Here is a 23,925-nt window from a genome sequence, read left to right on the forward strand (position 1 = left end):
GAAGCTTTTTGGTGCCATGACATTTGTGTGGTTATAAAAGCTTCTCATTAAAGGTAAAATGAAGAGTTTAAAGATGAATTATTTTTAAATTTAAAAATTTGTCATTTATTTTGGAACAGGCCAAAAAGAAAAATACCTCATCTAATTACGGACTAAGTATTATTTATTCTCCGCTCTTCTATAAATATTGAAAAATGCTGGGCACGCCCTGTAATAGGCTGTAAGAAAAAATTCCACTTTGGAGCTATCTTTTCTCTTTTTTCCACCTTTCATTCATCTTTTGGTAAGTGGTTGGGATTTTTTTTTTTTTTTTGGTCAATATTGTGGTTGTGAACTTAGGTGACTGCTTCTATAAATAACAACTTACTCCCTGCTCTATTTTTGTTGTAATGTAAAGTAGAATCAGCTATTTTGAGTGATCATATCGAGATATGGCAATTCCAAACGTACGTATTCCCAGCCGACAGCTATACATCGACGGTGAATGGAGAGAACCAGTCAAGAAGAACAGAATACCTATAATCAGTCCGGCTACTGAAGAAATTATCGGTATATTTCAGCAAATTATTATTTGCATACTTAGTTCTTGCATTGATCTTCATCGTCTTTCTTGATATTTTTCTACCTTGTTGAATTGTGAAGTACCTGTGGGTATATATTTTTGACCAACCACATGGAAGTTTTTTTTTTTTTTTTTTTTGTTGATAATGGGGAGTTCTATCTTCTTAGATACAGTATCATGTTGAATTGCGTGTAAGCAGGGGCGAATCCATGTTGTCCCAAGGGTGGTCAACTTAATACCCTTTGTCGAAAAATTATACTACATATAAGTTAAAATATTAGTACTTGTTATTGATAAAAACAGATTTTAAACACCTTGCATAACTCACTAGCAAAGGATGTTCAAAATTTGAACACCCATATTGAATTTTCTGGCTTCGCCAGTAAGCTATTAGAAAAAGAACACATTTGCTTATTTAGTTTTACTACAACAAGGGGAAATTGGAATTTTTCAGGGGAAATACCGGCTGCTACTGAGGAAGATGTGGATATAGCTGTGGAAGCTGCTCGGAGAGCGCTAGCTCGGGATGACTGGGGCTCAACAACAGGGGCACAGCGCGCAAAATATCTTCGTGCTATTGCTGCTAAGGTGTGTATACCGATTTGGCTTCTTCTTACATATTGTTTGATTTTATCCAGGAAATAATTATGTTTAAAAAATATGGTTTCATGGACAAGATTGACATCTACGAAATTCTAAAACTACATGAAACTGGTTATGTTTTTGTGGAATTTATTAGAACCCAGATGCAGACATTTACTAGTTTCAGAAACAGAGAAATGATCTTTATTTCGGTGCTGATTTCATAGTTATGTCTGAAAATGGAATAGCGTTGAGCTTCAATTATACAGGATATAGGATGTGGTTGAAGGAAAATATTTCAAGTAGTTTTCTTATTTATTTTCTGGTTTTTGATAAGTAGAAAATATTGTCCCAAGAGCATTTATATATAATCTAGGCAAACATAATGCTATTATGTGGGTCGGCGGGGGGGGGGGGGGGGGGGGTTGCCGGACGCCGGGGATGAAGGCACGTGGTGTGATTGATGCTATTATGTGGGTTAGGGGAGGGGGTGGGGTTGCCGCTGGAGGCCGGGGATGAAGGCACGTGGTGTGAAAAATCCAAGACAAGATAATATTTACGTGGTTTGATATTTTTTGCCTATTTCACAGTTACACAGTGAATAGCTTTGTTGAGCTTCTACTTCCAGTACTAGTGTTGTTTCCCACGTAGTGGGAACAAACAATCTAGCTCTATCTTTGTGCAACGGATATCTTTGTATCGTGTATGCATCCAAGACTCTAAACTTATATGTAAATATTTGTTATGTTATAATATTGCCTATCTTTCCACCAAAAAAAAAGATAATGAGAGAGAAAGAAGAATGTAAGGGATGAGATAGGACGGCACCGCAAACTTTGTGCTCAATTCTTACTTTCACATTTGTGGTCCTTTTCTCTCACTCTTAATTTAGTTCTTTGTCCCTAATCCAAGAATATTAGTAAAATATTGTATAAGAACTGATTCTGTTTTACATGAGACTTTATTTTGGAAAATCCCAACACCATCCCATCAATGATACAAACTATCTTGCAGTAATTTGACTGTTCAAATTTCTCTCTAATTAACTTTTTAGAAACAATTTTAATATCTTTTGACACCATCAAAAAACTGCAAAAGTCATAAGCATGTTATTATTCTCTACCTAGTGAAATAACTTCAGATAATATAGGTCAGAAGGAGCAATAAAATAACCTCACACATTAATAATAAATTACTGAAATTACAGCGATAAATGACCCTAAAATAATTGTCCACAAGTGCCTGATGGTAACGGGCTTAACTGCAAACAGATATCACAAGTGGAATTCAGCAGGTGGGGTGAGAAATGAAAGAAAGAATCGAACAACAATACCAGTTGGAGTGGAGAAAATATCAGCCTAATTATGAAAGTGTATTTGTACCTTTTGCACCTCGGCAACCACATCAAGGGAGTTTCCTAAAAGGGAACGAGTAACCTGCATAATATAAAACGATCAATGCTTATTAACTCATCAAATTGTTATGTGTTACTTCCTCCATTCAAGTTTATGCAAATTTATTTCCTTTTTGGTCCGTTCCAAACAGAATGATCCCTTTCTAAATTTAAAAACAATTTAGCTTAAACTTCCAATTCTACCATTAATGAGAAGTTTTTATAACCGAACAAATATTATGAACCCCTTTTCGGTCAATCTGTGGAGCCAACAACTCCATTGTTGAAATAATTCCATCAGTCCCAACTCAATTATTAATTAGGATACAAAACTAATTCTCTGAACCATTGAAATAAATATTTCTTCCGGTGATGCATGAATTTTGGTTCTCAATGCAACCTCCGAACTGGTTAGTAGAGCCTGAGTCAATATTTGTGTAAAGCTAGTATTAGAACCTTCGTATAACTGCATCAATGAATTTAAAGGAAAAGAAAACAAATCGATACCAATAAAAAAATTAAAATATAAAGACCACCAGCAAACTAAGAAAATTAGAATTTGATTGTTTAGAGATTGAACCTCAAGACTTGAGCCCAAGGATTGTTGCTCATGTTGTTGCATTGCTCTAGCTTTTAAAGTCTTTTGTGGTGCCCTCTTCTTTTTTTGCTCAAGTTTTGGTTTCAATCTTCCTTATCCACTTCCTTTACCCTTTTTCTTATTTGGAATCATTAGTTCCTGAAGGACTAGTAGTTGTACTAAATATAGGATCGCTCTAATGAGTACCTTCTGCATCTAACTCATGTTGGAGTTTAGTAATCTCAACCCTTGCTTGATACAAATACTTTCTAGCAATTTCTTCAGACTCGGCATCGTTTGCAGCTAAAGTCATAACAGCAAATGATTCTTTCAGCAAACCATTTAAGCGAATGACCATAGATGAAGTTGGTGATTTCTTCATATTGTTGTACTCATCAAATCCATTCCCTTGTTTTGCATTCTTTGTCCATCTTTTCAGAATATATTGTACAGGGATATAAGAATAACACTTTTAGTGCATGGTAACATAACCAACCCAAGGATTCAAACATAAGACAACTACAACTTATTGTCAAATGAATTGAATTGAACGGTGTCAGTTTGTCCTCCTTCCCCTCTAAGAACTGTATATGTGCGACAAGTGCCATTATTTTCAAATTTGGTCACCTTCTTAGATGTTCCTTGCAAAAATCCATGTTCAAATCTTGTAAATATAGTTCTTGTGTAGATACTCGCAACATACTTTAATATCCCATAATCTTCTATAGCAAGTTTGGGTGTTCCTTGACATTTAAAATCCTTTGTCGCCTCAATATCACGCATTTCAGTTGCCCATTGCTCATAATGATTAACAAATTCAGTTAAAGTCATCGTCTTGCAAGCCCTTTCAGTAAAGATCCTACTCACTCCTCTGAGTTGATTTAATGTCTGCGGAGAAAATGGAGCGACTAAATGCAGGGCACCATTTTTCCCTTAAATCATACAATCTTTGAAGCCAACTATTGCTCCCACATTCCCATTCTTTAGTCATTTCTTTCCATACCGACTCAATCTCTGACTGTGACTTGCACCTCTATAAGAGCTTATCAAAATATTTTTTTCTAAATCCTGTTTCCAATAAAGTTGAGGTATTTTTTTTTTTGAGCATTTTTTGTCAATATGCCATTCGCATAGATGGTGACAGGTACTAGCAAAAACTTCCTTCTTAATGGCAGACCATTTTATTGATATCACTTTCCCTGGGTCCTTGAACTCAGGTGAAGTGCCATCTAGTTGTTGAATGACTCTTAATATTGCTAGTCTGTTTAATGATCATTGAAATATCACCAACCTATACTTCGTCAAATTCTACCTCTCCATTGAAGGATGGCTTAACTTTGAGCAGGGGCGAATTTAGAGGTGGAAGGGGGTTCGCCGGAAATTACATTGTACATATAAAGCAAAAATCCGTTTTGTACATCTTGTATTATATATTGAATCCCCTTGTTACAACCGAAAAGTATAACTCAATGGTCAAGGGGGTTCAAAATCTTTATGAGGTTGCCAATTCAATTCCCACTGGCCACAGTCCCTTTCAATTTTTTAACATTTTCTTGAGACGCCTGAAAGGTAGTGCAGCTGTAGATAACTTTTTCGTGAGACGCCTGAAAGGTAGTGCAGCTGTAGATATCGCGGAGGATAAACAGGTGCACATATTTTTATTTTAGGCGTATCTAACTTACTATTTGAGGATCATGATTTTGATGGTTGTTGAGACAAGCATCCTTAAAATAATAGTAGTAATTTAGCAGCAAATCTCCACTCAAGTAGATTATGTTCTTGGATACTAGTCTCTGCTGTGTATATATTGCATTTCACCTGGTGTTGTTGAAACCGTTGTTCATGATTATTATGCTTTTCAAAAAATGATTCATTTGCTAACTGTTTTAGATTTTTTCTTAGATACTAGAGAGGAAGTCTGAACTTGCAAAACTTGAATCGCTTGATTGTGGAAAAACATTATTTGAGGCTGCTTGGGATATGGTATGTTCTCGCATAATGAAATAAACATATTCTGCTTCATCTTGAAGTACACAATTTATTTTATGTGCTCTCTTATATTTCAGGATGATGTCGCAGCAAGTTTTGAGTACTACGCAGACCTCGCTGAAGCTCTGGATTCAAAAAGGAAAACTCCAGTTGATCTCCATCTGGATTCATTTAAGACTTATGTTCTTAGAGAACCTCTTGGTGTAGTTGGATTGATAACTCCATGGTATGTGCCGTTTTCAGAGTTATTATGGTTTTATTAGTTTGACAAACCACAAATTGATAGAGGCAGATGTTATTAAGAATATAGTAGATATGCCTAGATCCAATATCATATTTGATGATTTGAACATATTTTTGTCAACGTTATTTGATATAAAATATATGTCATTCTTTTATCATAGTTATTATTAATTGTTTGATTAATTTGATAAGGTCCTTGATTAAATTTTGAGATTTGTCATTGTGATAGAGATCATGATAATGAGAGCAAAGTCTCTTACAATTTAATCTAAATTTGTTCTTGATCGTAGGATTATTAATTTGGACATTAGTAATCCGGTTAGATCAATATTTATGTTATCGTCTTTATTGGATAAAGATTAGTTGATCTCATTAACTAAATCACATAGATAGATGATGCATATAGAGATATGATCATTGAACCGACTCACTGGATAATTCCTAATGGTTAGAATTACCATAACTGTCAATAGGATATTCTCTTGAAGAATGTGATGTAAAAATTTTCTTTGACCTGAGATCGTCATAGTAATTGACAAGTTATTTATTGTGCTTTGATACCAGACACCTATGGCCCTATGGCGATAGTTGAAAGGATATTGGGTATGATTAAATGCTTGTAGAATTAGTGATTGATCAAGATGGAATCTGTCAACTCTTGGTAATGAGTTTAAGCTCCATGTTGTCATGAATTATAAACGACCAAATTAAGACCTTGGCCAAGGCAATTGAATGAAAGAAGAAAAGAGTTTCTTAGGTCATTCAATGGTCTATTATATTTGACGTGAACACATAGTTGGTCGCCTATTAGGATTTGACAGTTGAACCATATCCTAGGGTGATTCAGAGCTATAAGGACAGAAGGAATTACTACATTATTCTTCTGAGAGTAAATTGTATACTTCATGCTATCCGGTCGTTAAGGAGTGTTGCTAGACGTCACCCTTGATTAGTATATTAATGTGATTGATTTACTACCGGTTTAGTATTGAACCCATGGGGTCGTACACTAACGAGTGTTCTGATCGTTGCTAAAGGATCAATTACTTTATTATTTGACAATTAAATTAAAGAATTTGATTAGTCAAATAAATTTAGTTATTAGTCCAAATGAAATATTATTATATTCTTTGCTAGTACAGATGATAGAATTAATATTGTGAACAAATTGAAGTTTTCTATTTTGAAATGAAAAAATAAATTATATCTATTAATTGAAATATATATATATATATATATATATAAAATTAGTATTTCATATAAGAATGTATATGAAATATGAATAAAAGGATTGAAAGTTGAATCCAACTTTGAATTGGATCGACGTAAGTTCTAAAGGACGCGTCGGCCAACACAGATCCCATTTAGAATGGGATTGAATTTTTCCAAATAAAAGGATTCCGTAATTCCAATTTTGGAATGGACTTTGGGAAGGAAAAAACCAACGCCTCTAACTTTTCCTTGTCCTATTGGGACAGTGTTGCAAGTTCATGTATATATATACATATCGTCAAACACAAGAGGATACGGAAAAGGGACGGAAGTGCATGAGCCGCACAAATATTCAAGAGGATATATATTTTTGACAAGGAAATTGTTTTTCTTGTTCCGTTTATTTCTAGGCTGAATCTTTGAGAAAGATTTCAGCATCGGTCTCGGTGTGGATACGCATAGAGTCTTCGCACTATCGAAGAATTTTTGAAACGAGACTCTCTTCACCAGGTACATCTTAGATCCGATCTTTGACATGTAAATAAATTTTAAACACGAAAAGATCTGCCTAGGATTGTTATTGTCTTCCGCTGCGTGTTACGAACACCTATATGCAATCATACAGCAGATGTCCGTGTTGGAACTTCTGCATTCCACTTATGTTTTCTGTACATGTATAAACTCACCGGCCATGTTAGTGCCATTGACAAGATAAAACTAAGGCATTCTGCTTTATTTGAGCTGGTCTGATTAATTTCTTAAAAATTTAAAGTTAGTTTGGCAATGAAGAACATTCAGTTAATCTAGTTACCTCCTGGTTCAGCAATATATTTCATGCAAAGTTGGACCATAATACTAACAAATACGAACACTGAGAATGACAATTCATGTGTACTTGTTGATTTGATGGCGACCCCAATTAAAAATTTCCAGTGTTTACAAGGAAAAACATGAGATGTGGTGAGATAAAGGCCTTTAGAAAGTTGATATAACTTATAAGGGTAAAGATGCCTAAGAAAACGAGGTCCACTTTGCCAACTCGTAAATGTGGCGTGAGTTAATTAAGTAAATCCATCGACTACATTACCCCTTAAAACATTTCTTTTCTTCATGGAGAAAAGGCGTAATCCTCATTGACTTAGTCGAAAGCATACAACTTGGCTAGAAGGTGCAAAACCTTGTGCTAAAAGTGCATGCTTCACCTGACTATTTCAAAGCAATCAGGCCACACACTCTTGAATTTCTTTTACAAGATTATGAAATTTTACTGGTTTTTTATGATTGACTGATGATTCTTCTGTTTTCATAATGAAGGAATTATCCACTGTTAATGGCCACATGGAAAGTTGCCCCTGCCCTGGCTGCTGGTTGTGCAGCAATACTTAAGCCGTCTGAACTAGCATCTATGTCAGTCCTTATCATACTATCTATGTATCCTTTATCCTTATTCGTTGCATCTTTAAATACACAAATCTGAAAATTCAATTGCAGAACCTGTTTGGAGTTGGGTGAGATCTGTAGAGAGGTGGGCCTCCCTCCTGGTGCTCTAAACATTTTAACAGGATTGGGGCCTGAAGCTGGTGCTCCTTTGGTATCTCATCCTCATGTTGACAAGGTTTGCCTGTTTCCTTATACTTTTGGATATTTATCAAATCTCACATTTTAATATGGCGAAGGAAATTTTATTCTTTGGTGGCAGATTGCATTTACAGGAAGTGGCGCCACAGGAGTTAAGATCATGACTGCTGCAGCTCAACTTGTTAAAGTATGTTCTGGCATAAATAAGTAGTAATATATTTAGGTTCGTACTGACAAAAAAACTAGCTGGAGGCTGGAGTATAACTAAGCTCAAATGTTTCATTTGCAGCCAGTTACTCTTGAGCTTGGTGGAAAAAGTCCAATAGTGGTGTTTGATGACATTGATAACCTTGATCTAGGTTTGCTCTTTTTAATTTCTATGACAGTTATTTTCTGCACTTGCATTTTGGTTAAGAAGATAACTTATCGTTAAACTAATATTGGCGCTCTAATGCAGCTGTTGAGTGGACTCTTTTTGGTTGCTTTGCAAATGCTGGTCAAGTTTGCAGTGCAACATCACGTCTTATACTACAGGTAACAAGTGTTAAATGTGGATGAGGTCCATATATTTAGTCACAGTATTTTCCTCTGGTTAGCTCAGTACTGGGTTGGCACTATTTACCATTATCTAGGAAGTACCTACGAGTACGTTTGATCATCAAGTCATGTTGTGCTTGGCAGCGTAATAGGAACGTCAACTTCCACCCTAATTAACACATTGTGAGGGTTATGATTGAGAGAAGATACCCAAAGTTGCAGTAAGCCCTATAATATTCATCAGAGAAAGAGCTAGCTAACATCTGTCGGTTTCCTTTATCAACAATCTCTCTGTCCCCTAAAATGTGAACTAATATGGATTGTAAGGGTACAATTTTTGGTTTTACTTTGGATATCAATTGATTTACCTAATGAAAAGATAATTTATAAAATCAGAAGTTGCATGGAGAAGAATACTATCAAATGATATACTGGAATCAGAAATAGCAAAAAGGTGTAACAAATATGAGCATATGAGACGGGGTGGATTTTCCAAGAAAAAGATGATTTAGTATATGATCTACTATACTTTAGTATACCAAGGGCAGACGTGAATGCTGATTACTTTAGTTCTAACTATAAAAACTGCAGCATTTCTCGGTCTTTTTGATGTATTCTTTTGTTCTATTTTCCTTTCTGTTATAGACAAGGTTGGAGCTTTTGTTGACACCAAATTCCAAATACTGCAGGAAAGCATTGCTTCTGAATTTTTGGAGAGGCTGCTTCTCTGGATAAAAAATATCAAAATCTCAGATCCTTTGGAAGAAGATTGCAAGCTTGGTCCCATCGTTAGTTCTGGACAGGTTAGAAAAAGCATTCTATTGGATTAATAGAAGAGGCGGTTCTAACTTCTAACTGTATAAAGTGCTTTTCAGAAACAAAATATGATATCTTGTTACCTTGAATTGAGACTTATATATCCTTCAATGTGTTTCTTTTTTACCTCTCCTGATTTATGAGGTATACATTATTTCTGCAGTATGATAAATTTTCTGTGTTGATATTGTTAATCTACAGTATGAGAAGGTATTGAAGTTCATCTCAAAAGCCAAAGATGAAGGTGCAACCATTTTATGTGGTGGCGAAAGGCCTCAGGTAAAAGTCCTTCCTAAAAGGCCTTGCAGCTGCTTTATTTGTCAATCTTTTGTAACACAAGTAAAACCACGATCAAATCGCAGCACATGAAGAAAGGATATTATGTTCAACCAACAATTATTACTGATGTTAATACCTCCATGGAAATCTGGAAAGAGGAAGTATTCGGACCTGTTCTTTGTGTCAAAACATTCAAAACTGAAGAGGAAGCCATTGAACTAGCAAATGACACCAAGTGAGTTGGCTACACGGACTTATCCAATAGGGGGTTCTGCTACTTTAGATCAATATAAAATGTGTTATGTTTTTCATAGGTATGGTTTGGCTTCTGCTATTATGTCAAAAGATGTTGAAAGGTGTGAGCGTTTCACAAAGGTAGGAGAATATTTCTCATTTGCTACAAGCAATTTCTTTCTATGAATGAATATCAAAAGGCATATTGGTTGCTGCAAGAGGAGCATGACATCTTGTTAATTGGATTTTGCAGGCTTTTCAGACAGGGATCATCTGGTTCAACTGTTCACAGCCAACCTTTACGCAGCTTCCATGGGGTGGTAGAAAGCGTAGTGGTTTTGGACGCGATCTAGGGGAATGGTAAGCACTCACTAGGCTTTCTCTAAAGCACAATGACTAACATATAAAGTGATTAGTTGTATTTCTATTTGCAAGGAATATCTCCAAATGTTTCCTTGTGCTTAAATGGCCTCAGATTTGAAATTGGTAGAATGATGGATCAAGTAAAAAAGATATTCAAAGTATGTTTGGTAGGTTACTATACTCAGGATGCAGAGACAGACGCAGGATTTCAAACGTGCGGATTCAGAGTAGTATTATGGCATTCACTATTCAAACGCCCCGTATATTGATAGTCATATGGCATGTTATGGGACTGATAAGTGATGTTACTTGTCTTGTTTGATGCAGGGGTCTTGAGAACTACTTGAACATTAAGCAGGTGACGCAGTATACTTCTGTTGAACCATGGGCTTTTTACAAGTCACCTTCAAAGGTGTGAAATTTTCTCAGTTGTCGAAGAAAATGCAACATATTGCTGTTACAAGAACCACTGAAAGGGAGTTGATTGAGGCTTGGGATGTGAAACTGTTAGTCAATCTGTATTACTATAATAAATAACGAAAAATAAACTTTATGAAATAGAAAATAGAAACAGAAAGTTAGCAACAACAGAATGTCGAAATAATTTCTGGAAAAACGATTTCGAAATAAATCGAGCCCACTGAATGCACAATGTGTAGAATGTTGAAATAATTTTTGGAAAACAATTTCGAAATAAATTGAGCCCACTGAATGCACATTGTCCTTAAGGAAATTATTCCCCTCAAGTACCCGAGATGCTGGAATATTGTCCTCCTAGGATAGAACGATTTAACTCACCGGAATATTGGTACCAAAAATGCCGGTGAAACCGAAGCCGAGCGAGCAACGACGATGGGGCGAGGCTTACTTTCTTTCCAATCCATTTAACACCAAGAGAAGTGTTTTCTCAATATAAGCAATAAGCACATTCACTTTTCCTTCCACCACCCACCAATGAGGGACACTTTGCTCTTTCCAAAGCAAAAGGGAGCTCACTTTCCCTCCACTTTCTTCCCTCCATTTCCGGTTCACCAATCTTTAATCCCAACAGAAACTAGTCTACTCTTGTTTGTTTTGCTAGTTAGTAGCAGTAGGTACTAAACTTAATCCAATGGAGAAAACTCAATCAAGTTTTCCAACAAAATTACCTGTCTATCTTTTATCTTTCACAACTTTATCATCTTTTTTTGGAGTAATCATGTGTGATCACTGAGTAAGTTTATAGTTTATATCTTGGTCAGTTCAAAGGATCTAATCCTTTTTTCCTTCAAAAAAAGAGCACATTAACAGTTTTCTTCAACTGTATTCTTCACAAATTTGTATTTTTCTATAAAAAGTTCCAAAACAAGTCTATTATTCTCCTTTCCAATCCTTTACTTCTTCCTTCCCAATTTATATGGCACTGTTTGACTGGACACGGTTTAAGAAAAAATAAAATATTTTAAAACTTATGGGGTAAAATAAATCTTAAATATTTATTTGGCTATAAATCATCTCGTTAAAGATAAAATGAAATTTTAAAGTTAAATTATTTTTAAATATAAGAAATAAATATATTTTTTGAAGCAAACTAAAAAGTAAGTATCATATAAATTGTAAAATTTTATAAAGAGAAAAAACATAAAGGCTTCTCTTCCTCTAAAAGTACTTATTTGACCTTACATTGGGACTCATGTGTAAGTCTGAAACCACCAAATCTGTGGTTCAGCTCATGGAACGTAAACAAGGGAGCACAACTAAATTGTCCTTGAGTGGGTACCACTTGCATCTTCAACTTCAAGTGAAGAATATAACTTTTTTTAACAAATGTGGTATATGATCCTAAAAAGCTTTAAGATTCTCAACTCTATTCATTGACCTCTTAAGCGAAAAATATAATAGCAGTAATATAAGTAGCACGTTAAGAATAAAATGAAAATAACAAAGTTAATAGTAACTTATTAAATTTATGAAAAGAATAGTAAAATACATGAAATAAAGAATTAGTGACACCACGCAGAATAATGAAGAGGAAATTTCCTCGATTGCCACTGTTTTCGAATTTCCGCACCAAGAGTCAAGCAATGACTCCAAAGTCAATGCCTCGACATTTCATTCATCAAAAGCTTAAAACCCCATTTTTCCTTAGCTTCATTTCATCACAACCATCAATCTTTCTTTAAGATTCTTGATAACTAAACAGATATATTTCCCATCTTTGAGCTGCTAGCAAAAATGGTGAGAATTGAAGAGGGGAGAGAAGTCAAAGATGAGCTGATCAAGAAAGCTTGTAACTTAGCTATGGAAGCTCACAGTTTGTCTTCTGGGAAGCCTTATATTTACAAGAAAAAAAGTGGATCGATGGATGTTTTTTTTGCTTTTGCTGGAAATTGGTCTGTTGATGGTTGGTACAGTAGCACTTGTTTTGGAGAGAAAAAAATTAACATATCTTTGTTTCCATCTTTGAAAAGTGTTGGCACAGATGAGGTAGCCATGGTTAATGAAGCATTTGCTAGCAGATTTGAACACATATTGAACGACTCTTCTCTTAAAAATGAGGTACTGTGTTTGATAATCTTGTTCCTTTTCTTTCTCTTTTTTGGGTGGTATTTTGTTTTTCGTTTTGGGTGATTAAATGTTTAACTTCCGTGCACTGACAATGTATGATTTGTGTATACACTATCAAATTAAGGTGACTTGAACAACAGTGTTATAACAATTTAGACTATAGTGACAATGTTAGAATTCTTTACACCGTCTTAAATATGATAATTAATTAGCTAAATAGTATTGTGAATTGTGGAAAAAGATTCAATTTTTTTATTTTTGAGGTGGGGTTTTGAAGGGAGGGACTGTTCCAGAAGGGGAAAGGAAGAACCTCAAGTGTATACTATATGATAGCACTGGAAATGGATTAGCAGATAGAGGAGATTGAATATTGTCTCCTTTCTTTTTAGACAAAGGTTTTCACAGCTGAGTGTATTCCTGTCCCCAAAAAAATATCATATTCTAAACAATCTTTAAATAAGGAATTATATTTTTAATTCAAACTTCTTTTAAAAGTACCTTCTTCTTTGGTGACCTAGACCTGATGTGAGTATTAGTTTTATTGCCTCGTCTCCTGGGCAGAGGCGATGCAATCTTTGTGTAACGGGTTCAACTATACTTAATATTTTCGACACTAATCATATATATGTGTGTGAACAACCGCTAATATTTCAACAAAACGCATAATTTTAGAAGTACAATGAATTTAGTCTAACAACCTTAAAGGTTGAATCAATCACGTTTAAATCCTAAATCCGCCTCTCCTCCCAAGACCGGCTTTGTTAATTTCAACAATGGGAGACAGAGAGGGTTATCTCAGCGTCAAGAAGTTCCACTCCTGACAATATCATGCTGATCTAGCCAACTTAATTCCTCTTTATTAGCTCTTAGTTATCAAATCTTCATGTCCAAGAATATGTTCCCAAGTCAAACTAAAACACTGATTCCTATCAAATATCTTTCAAGATGATTCCTCTTTAGACTAACAAAGATTAACCCTCATAGCTTCATCTTTAATTTGGAAACTGAATGTTGATTCATGGGAACTGTTCGTTTTAGGTGGAGAAGGCGATGTCAGATGGAAAACAGATAGTGTTTGCAGGGCACTCGTCGGGTGGCCCTATTGCGATTTTGGCAGCCCTATGGTGTCTGGAACATTGTTGCACAAGACCAAATGACAACCTAGTTTATCCATACTGTATAACCTTTGGATCCCCTCTTGTTGGTGACAGAATATGGTCTCATGCCCTCAGGCGCGAAAACTGGGCTAGTTACTTCATACATTTTGTCATGAAGTATGATATCGTTCCTCAGATGATGTTTGCTCCCCTTTCATCGATTCAAGAATGGCTTCAAGCAATCTTTGACTTCATCAATCCAAAATCCCGGAATTATCAGCATGAGGCAGTTGTAAGATCAAATGATGCATCGAAGAATTTCTTTATGACTGTAATGAGGAGTGCATCCTCTGTTGCAAGCTATGCTGCATGTAATCTGAAGGGATGTACAAACTTCTTGTTAGAAACAGTTTCTAACATTGTTCAACTCAGCCCTTATAGACCTTTCGGAACTTACATCTTCTGCACTGGAAATGGGAAACTGGTGGTCGTTGAGAATCCAGATGCTATTCTGCAGTTACTGTTCTATTGTGCTCAAATGAGTTCCGAAACAGAAGTTGACGAAGTTGTTGCCAGAAGCTTAAACGAACATTTGTTATATAGAAAAGAAATGCAGGAAAGCTTAGAGATGCTGGATGTGGTTCATCTCAATAATCTTACCGATATTCCCTTGTCTTCAAATGCCATTGCATTAGCTAGTGATGAAGTGGTAACTATGAATTTAGCCCTGAATGACTTAGGCCTGGTAAGTGATAAATGTGTTTGCTCTTTGTGTTGATTTTCACATTTAGCTCAAAGTAACGGGTTCTTTTTCACGTTACAGAGTACAAGAGCACGGTTGTGTCTTCGTGCAGCAGGAGAATGGGAGAAGCAGAAAAGGAAGAACGAGGAAAAGATTGATGGTAATAAGAACAGCATCACGGAAGGATTAAGCAAGATACAGGAGTACCAGACCAAGTGTGATATTCAGAAAGTCGGGTATTATGATGCGTTCAAGCTTCAAGAAACCATAGATGACTTCAATGCTAATGTGAAAAGGCTCGAGCTAGCAGGAATATGGGACGAAATCATTGAAATGTTGAAAAGGTATGAGCTCCCAGATAGTTTTGAGGGACGAAAGGAATGGATAAAACTAGGGACACAGTTCCGCCTGCAAGTTGAGCCCTTGGATATTGCAAACTATTACAGGCATTTGAAGAATGAAGATACAGGACCTTACATGATCAGGGCTAGGCCGAAGCGTTATAGGTTCACACAACGATGGTTAGAGCATGAAGAAAGGGTGCAAACAGGTGAACGCTCTGAGTCTTGTTTTTGGGCAGAAGTGGAGGAACTAAGAAACAAGCCAATTATGGAAGTGCAAAACAGGATTTTGAGTTTAGAAACAAAGGCATGGGATTGGTCCCAGAGTGGTCTTCTGGGCGATGATGTTTTCTTCCCTGAGTCTACCTTTACCAAATGGTGGAAACAACTCCCTACTCAGCACAGACTGACATCTTGGATATCAGGGAAAATAAATTCTTAGCGTCTTTTACAGCTCCATATTATGCCATTGCCAACGCCCTAATGTTTTGATAATGATGGTGTCCTAGCCAGCTTGCTGGTACTCCTAGTCCAATTCCCTAATAAGAGAAGCCAGATGGTGCATTAGTGAAAAATGTCTGGATAGGCTGAAAGCACCACATTACTTCAATAAGAGCTTCTTACCTCAGATAATTGAAAATGCCTCAATGTTCCTAGGAACTGCTTTGCTTGTATGGTGGAATAGTAGCAAGAATACCAACATTCAAGTATTTAAGGTGGGATACTACATGCTCACGTTTTCCCCAAGTAAGAACGTTTTAAGAACCTGAATTCCTTAAATTAACCACGCTGACAAAACTTGGATTACACAACTTTTTTAGTAGGAAGAAATATGAACAACATAATAGCCGCAGAAGGCCAGGGTCAAGATGCCAAATATTAAAGTCACTCATTGTTATTGAAAACCATAGTCCAAAGTCTTCTTCTCCATGGAAAACCAATCGACTTGTACAAGGGAAAAACGAGCAACACCACATAATTAATGCTACTTCTTTAAAAACAATTGGCACACTAACATAATCTTGTTAACATCCAGTAAGCAGACAGTAGAGATAAAGCTTAGAAAAAGTTTGAGATATTGAATAGAAGCTTTACATGTAAATGTCAGCCTTCAACAAAACTAACCATATTGAAGGACTTGATATCAATATTTACCAGCTTGAGAGGGGAAGCAAAGCAAGGTATAGGACATTTTTTGACATACTTCTAAATGACAGCCCCCACCACCCTAGAATCATCCCATTTTACAGGTTCAAGAAACTACTGAATGCACAATTTGAATTCAACGGCAATATTATCCAAATGTCCAGCAAGCACACAAGTAATGCACACTTTGAATATAGAACTGTCAGGAATGCAACAACGATGACAAAAATAAGAACGTCAAACATACAGATGATCAATGTAAACTCAACAAGACTACTTCACTTCAAAAAGACCCTACACCTTAAGGTGACTCCAAAAAATCACAAGAATATTAGCAAGTCACACGAGAATCTAAATATCAATTCACTTCCTTATTACCTTAAGGTAGAGCATTAATACATAGCTTGTCTCAAAAAATTTATCAATACTTATCTGCCGCACTACAAGCCCATAATGTGGTGGGGATGCATTTTGTGATTCAATCCCAAAATGAACTGAAGAGATAAGTGAAAGCAACAGACCGGTTAACAAATATTGGTTGCTCATTTACTCAGATTCATCACAAGCAGTCGAGATGAAGAGCAGCAAAAATATTAAAAGAGAGAAGATATTCATGCAAAGTTTGATGTCCAATTGTTCACTCATTTTTATTCATGGTAATCTAGAAGGTGACAAAGTGCTCAACGAGACAAGGACCTTTATATCATCAAATTCAATCTACCTAACTTTTATCCAGCTTATTTATTCACAAAACAAGTATTCTACATCAGCACAAGCACCATATTACATTGAGCAAAATTATAAGAGAACCATAACAGTTCCACCGTGCTTTCAGAATCTCGGTCTTATATAAACATCTAATGCTAAGAAAAAACTGAGTCTAACAAAGTCAAGCCACACGGAGAAAGAGGACGCCACATACACATTCACAGAAAATCCTACGACCTTGATATCATGCTACAAGAACGAGACGGTCGAAATGTCAGACTTCCTGCATCTTCGGTTGTCTCTACCTCAAGTGGGTCATGTTTATACTGCTTCCTGCAACCTGGACACCGCCCATCCTCCTCAAGAATCCTCTTGTGACAAAAGAGACAAAGCCTAAACCCACAAGGACAAGGGAGAAAGCTTGTGTCTGTAAAATCCAAATCCTCACAGCATATAGGACATGATGTGGGTATCGATAAACTTTTACATCCCCATACAGAGCCTCCCCGGTAATGCCGCCCCAAATTCATAGGGAAAGTATACTGTTTCGATAAATTCGGAAGACTTTGTGGACGGAAGGCATCATCAGGCCTCCATGCTCGAAAGCTGACAGGAGATCTAGGTTCCCTGGACTTCTGCTTTGATATATCCAGCCCCGATTCAGGCTGATCAGGATCTTCTGGAGAACTCACATGCACCACATTCTCATCCCTCTCTGGAGCTGAATCCAAGCTAGAGCTAAGCTGCTCCTGCTTCTCATCGGTGGCAGCTAAAGCATCAGCAACAGCTTCCCAATCATCCAAGCAGCCATCGTCCCCTTCATTATCTTCCTCACTCATACTCCCTGAACAACACCCACCACTGCTACTACTGCTGCTACTGCTCCTGCTGCTGCCACCTGTGAAATTCGTCCCGGAATCATTCCCTTCCAACAAGCTACTAGTGTCGCTGGTAGGGCTATTAGAAGATGAGTCAAAAGCACTATAGTTGTTTGTGCAACCTCCATTCTCTTCTTCTTCTTCTTCTTCTCCTCTGGGCTTTATCACTAACTTCTCCATCAATCGTCTCCTCTCATTAGCAAAGTGCATCCTCTGGACAGGAGCCCCTCCCCCACCATTCAATTCCTCATTGGAGCCTTTATTCTTCACTACACAAGCCCAATCACCAAGAATTAAGGCACATACAAATAGGAAAACTACATAATTAATACTCCCTCCATCCCAATTTATGTGACCGTGTTTGACTAATCATGGAGTTAAAAATGAATGAAAGAAAGGCATTGAAACATGAGGTCTAAAATAAGCCATAGACATTTGTGTGGCTACAGATTATCTCGTTGAGGGTAACAGTGGAAGGTTGCTCTGTTTGGATCATTGTTACCCATCGTTTTATAATGTATCGTATTGTATTGAATGGTATTGTATTGTATCGTTTTATGAATACAACGTTTGGATAGATTGTATTGTTTGTTGTTGTCAAATAACATTTTGTTGTTTGATGATAAGTTTACTAAAATACCCTCAATTGTTTTAAATATTATCAAGAATTACACATAAAGCAATTAGAATTGGAATTAAAACTCAATATTAAACAGCTAATTGGAGATAAAGTAATTAGAATTGGAGTTAAAAATCAAAGCAGAAGAAAGAACAAAACAAAAAGAAGGCAAAACCTATACTTGATGTTGGAGTTGGAAGAGGCAGAAGGAAAAACGGAATGAAGACGTAGGTTATAGGTTAGGAGATTTGGATTAAAATAACAAAAAAGTAAATAGTAAAATAGAATTATAAAGTAATAAGTTAGGATATAATTGGAAAGAAAAATAGGAAACAATCCCACCACACCAAATTGGTTGTTTTAAAAAATGGGACTTTTCATTGTTCCGGAACAATAGATTCAACAATACAATACAACCAATTTTAACTAAACAATCAAAACAAACATTGTTTTGGGATAACAACACAACATATACAATGGGAAACAGCCATCCAAACAAGCTGTAAAGCTAAATATTTTCTAATTATATAAATATATCATACTTTTTGGGACAGACTAGAAAAGGAAAGAGTGTCATATAAATTTGGACAAAAGTACCAATCTTGAGATTGATCAAATACCAAAAGCACAGACGTATTCAAAGATGTCAACTTTAATGGATGTGAAATACCTCTGTACCCAAAAATAATAATAATAATAATAATAATAATAATAATAATAATAATAATAATAATAATAATAATAATAATAATAATAATAATTTACAATTGATCTGAGTAGTTTTAAGATAAATATAAATATTTTTAAAAAAAAATTAATTGTAAAAAAAAAGGGCAGATTACAAATGCATGAAAGATACGGAGAAACTTTAAGCAACCTTGTGAAAGCCACTGTTCCCGTCGAGCATCAAGCTTGCACTGCTTCAACTTAGCCGACCGATTCGCCTGAGGAAATTAAAACTCAATCACATTGGAAAGAAAAAAGCTTAAATATAATTAATTAAAATGTAAAAGGAAACAGAAATTTGAAAGAGAGAAAAAAGAACAAATTAAACAAATTGTTACCCTTTTTTTCTTGGCGAAATCTTTGGGGTTAGAGGAAAGCATGGGGATTGAAGCATTGGCGATTAAATCGGAACCCATTATGGTTGCTGAGTCGACTCGGTAATCAAATTTGGCAAAAACCCTAAATTGATCAGAGGAATATCTCAAAGAATTTAGAAATTAGAAGGATAGGTGGATTGTTATATTATAGATATAGAGAGAGAAGATAACGGAAATTTGCTTAATGCAACGCTCGGCTCTTTTATATATAAGCAGTGTACCGGTTTTGCCCTTGATTTTTACCCAAATCTATGCGTTTTCTCAGGAAATGACGCCATAAATAAGTTACACCCTCTCAATTGAAACCCAATTTTTAACTTTAAATTTTAGTTGGATAAAAATAAATTAAAAGGACTAGTGTTTACCGTGAAAATGATAATAACAATTAAACTTGTTGATGGGACTCTAAAAATACGTGATCTATTTTTATGTTAGTTGTTAAGTAATTGATGCTATATATATGGAGATAAAAGATGAAATGCGAGCTAAAATGGAATTATAATCAAACCAAATGGTTAGCTATTCTGGCCTTGGACTGACCGATGAGGGGCCTCGAGGTCGATGCCTGGGCTCGGGCTCGAGCTATCGGGGATAATCGGAAAAGGGCTAACAGTTAAGATATAATTTAGGGAGGCTCTTTATGGCCAATAACCAGCAATAAATGAAGAACAAATATGCGGGCAATAAATATGAGCAATAATACCGAGAGAGAATATGTTAGAGAGAAAATAAAGAGTTCTTGTATATTTCATGTAGAATAGTTGGAGTAACAGAGTTTACAAAGGGCCAAGGATCCCCCTTATATAGAAGGAGAAATCCCAACATAGTACAAAATGCATTAATCATAAAAGTAGAGGGATGAGACAACTAGATAGCATTAGGCTCTGTCAATATCAACGGCGTGCCTTGGGAACTCCCCTCTCCCCTATTATAGCCGTTAGTACGCGCTGCCCCTCCGGGGCCGAAACCCGACGGCTCCCAAAGGTGGGTCTCGACCTCGGCTTCGAACCTTGAGAAGCATGTTCGCGAGGTGACCTAATGACGGGGAAATCGGGCCCCCGGTTTTATCACATACAGATAGTCTTCGCGTTTCTTAGAGTGGAAGCGATAAGAAACGACCTTGAATTTCCTCCTCCTCCTTCAATATTCTTGCAATCGGCAATAGCCACAAGATGCCAAGATACGACACTCATGCAGGTTTCCGCATTGACTATGGTAGTTGGCTGCCTCTTGGCCTCCTTCAATGCACATACGGTGCTTTTATAAATACTCCCCTTCTTCTTTTCTATAACCCATTGCGTGCCCAAACCCCTGAAAAGGTTCTCTCTTCCTTTGCTCTCGTTCTTTCTCAGGAACGCCGCTCTTTTTCTTCCTCTAGAATCTTCTAGGGATGGCGAAAACTTCCACCTCTGCTTCTCAGGAGGTTGCGGGCTCATCATCTTCGTTTTTTTCTCAAGGTGAAGTGGCCACACCTCCACATGCTGAGGAATGCGTCCCAGGATCTTTTGCAATGACCTCCGATTTTAAGGTCGAGAGACCTTCCTCGAAACTAGAGCGTCGCGAGCCCGTGACTGGGTATATCCGCTCGGTAATAGACATCGAAAGAGTGAGGGCTGACTGTCACTGGGGGGATACCGTGCTTGTGGAGATCCTTGAGTGTGTACACCTATCCGTTTACCTTGGGGCCAATGGGGCCATCTTCGCCCCCGATCGACCCCGTGATTCTCGACTTCTATCGACGGTATCAAGTAACCCTTGGTCAAATTCATCCTTCATTCTGGCGTTGTTTATATGATCAGGCATTACACAAACATGATAGAGGAGATGTCATTCACCCTCAACCACCTGATCAGGATGTATAGTCCTCGTCTCCTCCGCGGGGGCCTAATCAAACTCCGTTGTCGAGCCCCGAGGTCCCTCTTTGCCTGTACCGAGGAGCTTGGGAATGAGGGATGGGCAAGCCAATTCGTCATAGTGAGGACTTCTGACCTGATCCCGGCGGAAAAGATGTCATTCCCCGAGAGGTGGAGTGTTGGGCGTAAGTAAACGTGTTGTCGGGTCTTCCTTCGCTTCTCGTTGACAATATTTCTCCAAGCATCTAACTCTACTTCTCTTGCTTTTTTAGCCGTAGCAACCTACCCCAGTGCGGTTTCGGACCTCCAGGATTGGGTCGGCCGCTTATACTCGCTTTGCCCATATGTCGAACGAGTATGGCAAGATTTATCTCGAGCCCGGTGGGAAGCCAAAGATCATGGTGAGCTCCGAACTTTGTTGTATCCGCACCCTTTGATGCAAATTGCTATTAGTAGTGTTCTTCATTCTTTGTGTTTAACTTCTACATTTGTGTAGGTCTGGGGGAAGTCCCTTTGACGAAGGAGAAGTAGATGGGGACGCCTTAGTGCCTGGTGAGAAGAAGAGAAGGTAGGGGGGTATGTCGGTCGGGCCGCTGGAGTTCAAGAGGGTTAAGGTAGAAGAGTCTAAGGTCGACCCGGCAGCTCTGACCCCGGAGACGGCGGGAAGCCCTTGAGTTGAAGATGAGGGGGAAAGTAGCTTCTTAACGGCCCCTGAGGAGTGTATAGACTCAGCCGGTCCTCGGGCCGTGGGGATGGAGGCTTCTGAACCGGAGCCTGATGCCGCTGCGGTCCATCTTTGTGGTGGGGAGGCAACGGACGGAATATCGAGTACTACCCCCGAGTTGGCTGGCGGCCAGGATTCTCCCCGAGTTGAGGTGCCCTTGGTAGGCAGTTCGGAGGGTCCTAGCTCTGGGGTCCAGGGTGAACAAGGGATGGAGACTTTGATTGACCTGCCAGTTTTGTGATCGTTATTGATTCTCCTCAGGGAGTGATTCTACCGCCTCATGGAGTGCAAGATGCCCCGCGTGAAGAGCCCTCCAATGTAGGGGCACCAGTCAAAGGCGTAGATGCGCCCGAGAGACCGCCAACCACTCTCGAGGGAATTCCCGAGGTTAACGCTTCATTCATTTTTGGCGAAATGGGCAGACTTTGCGAGCGAGTAATTTTTGCTAATCCTGTCCGCCACTCTAGGCTGCTTCGATCTTTGTTTTGCTAACTTGTCCTTTTTCGTGGCTTCAGACCAAAGCACTTTACAGCCAGGCTTTCACCCAATACCAAGATGAGGTGAACCGTCGCAAGCATGAGAAAGCCTATCTTACCAAGCATGTTATTCATCCCCCATTTACTATTATCTGAATCCTTGATAGATTCCAGTGCCTTCAACATTTCGGACTTGATTTGTGCAGTTTGAGAAGGAAAACACCCTGCTGATAGAGGAGCTCTGGGCCAGAGATGCTGAAATTTCCGAGCTCAGTCGGTATATAAGGGAAATAACCTCCGAGAGGGACACCCTCCTGGGGAAGGTAACCTCAGTTGAGCATCAGCTCCAGGATGCGAAGGAGGACATTGACAAGTACATAGGTCTCCATTCCGAGTTGGTAGCTGCACTATCTAGGATCAGAGCCGAAGCCGCAACGCTTGTATCCTCTCATGGAGAGGAAGCCATTGTCGCAAGTGCTCACGTTGAGAGGGCGTATGAGGAGGCTAACCCGGATTTACCTCAAGTTGTGGACCATGCTTGGCCGGATTCTCGAAAGCAGGATGTTGGAGGTGTGTCGGGTGACATCTCGGGCTATGCTAAAAACAATGGTAAATCCCTGGAAAGGGAAGATGCCATTGAGAAGGGGCCGTTGAGAGACTCATAGCTGTTGGGGTGCAACCCTCGGGGGAGCCATTGAGAATGTAGGCATGACAATATTAGGATTCCGTCGATTTTCCTGTTTGTACATAGTACTTTTATATTGGCATATGTATAAAGTAAACCCTGTGGCTTTGCTTCTTCCAGTCCCATTTTTGTCTGGAATTCAGCCAGGTGATCCCGTTTTAAAGTTGGCAAGAATTCTTAGATTCGTGATACGGCCCTGGGGCTCATTAGGCAGGCTCGGGGCCTTTTATGCTTTTTCTCAACTGTTTTGGGTTTAGTCTCCTAGTCGAGTTTCGACTCGAGCTCATTTGGCCCTCGAGCTTTTGCATCTATATGGGCTGGCGACAATGGCTTTTACTCCTTTGATCAAAGCGATCCCTTATATGCACAGCCTTGAGGCTCATTAAGTTGGCGACAAAGGCTCTTATGCTTTGCCCTGAGGCATTTTTATTTTAACTATTTTTGGGTTCAGTCTCTGAGTCGGGTTTCGACTCGAGCTCACTCGACCCTCAAGTTTTGCATTTGTGTGGGTTGGAGACAATGGCTCTTACGCCTTGGGTCGAAGCGACCTTTTAATGTTAGTTGGCGACAATGGCTCTTACTTGCGATAATGGCTCTTTCGCTTTGCCCTTAGGCATATGTAGTTAACTATTTCGGGTTAA

At 38.0% G+C, this 23,925-nt stretch overlaps 3 protein-coding genes across 6 annotated transcripts; 2 read left to right on the forward strand and 1 right to left on the reverse strand.

Moving 5' to 3' along the window:
* Nucleotides 1-208: 208 nt before the first annotated feature.
* LOC104226418 (aminoaldehyde dehydrogenase 1) lies at nt 209-11,017 on the forward strand. Of its 3 annotated transcripts, none has more exons than XM_009778416.2 (16): nt 209-283; nt 398-549; nt 1,017-1,150; nt 5,017-5,097; nt 5,181-5,329; nt 7,873-7,965; nt 8,050-8,173; nt 8,258-8,323; nt 8,426-8,495; nt 8,594-8,670; nt 9,363-9,476; nt 9,691-9,768; nt 9,852-10,003; nt 10,083-10,143; nt 10,256-10,362; nt 10,693-11,017. In XM_009778416.2, the coding sequence occupies exons 2-16, from the start codon at nt 432-434 to the stop codon at nt 10,781-10,783; spliced, it is 1,515 nt and encodes a 504-aa protein (XP_009776718.1). In that variant the 5' UTR covers nt 209-283; nt 398-431; the 3' UTR covers nt 10,784-11,017. The 3 variants fall into 3 exon arrangements, with proteins under 3 accessions (XP_009776718.1, XP_009776726.1, XP_070006453.1); XM_009778424.2 differs by having other exon boundaries at nt 401-549; XM_070150352.1 differs by lacking the exon at nt 10,693-11,017 and adding an exon at nt 10,438-10,573 and having other exon boundaries at nt 401-549.
* A 1,467-nt stretch (nt 11,018-12,484) lies between these two features.
* On the forward strand, nt 12,485-15,802 carry LOC104226434 (protein EDS1L-like). The gene is made up of 3 exons (XM_009778442.2): nt 12,485-12,903; nt 13,951-14,754; nt 14,833-15,802. Exons 1-3 carry the CDS (start codon nt 12,580-12,582, stop codon nt 15,532-15,534), a joined length of 1,830 nt encoding a protein of 609 aa, XP_009776744.1. The 5' UTR covers nt 12,485-12,579; the 3' UTR covers nt 15,535-15,802.
* Nucleotides 15,803-16,907: 1,105 nt separating this feature from the next.
* Nucleotides 16,908-19,725, reverse strand: LOC104226440 (uncharacterized). Of its 2 annotated transcripts, none has more exons than XM_009778454.2 (3): nt 19,508-19,725; nt 19,321-19,387; nt 16,908-18,093 (listed from the first exon to the last, which is right to left on the reverse strand). In XM_009778454.2, the coding sequence occupies exons 1-3, from the start codon at nt 19,583-19,585 to the stop codon at nt 17,177-17,179; spliced, it is 1,062 nt and encodes a 353-aa protein (XP_009776756.1). In that variant the 5' UTR covers nt 19,586-19,725; the 3' UTR covers nt 16,908-17,176. The 2 variants fall into 2 exon arrangements, with proteins under 2 accessions (XP_009776756.1, XP_009776763.1); XM_009778461.2 differs by having other exon boundaries at nt 16,908-18,088; nt 19,508-19,643.
* Nucleotides 19,726-23,925: the final 4,200 nt, after the last annotated feature.

This window comes from Nicotiana sylvestris, chromosome 6 (assembly GCF_000393655.2).
Source record: "Nicotiana sylvestris chromosome 6, ASM39365v2, whole genome shotgun sequence".
Taxonomy (NCBI): Eukaryota; Viridiplantae; Streptophyta; class Magnoliopsida; order Solanales; family Solanaceae; genus Nicotiana; species Nicotiana sylvestris.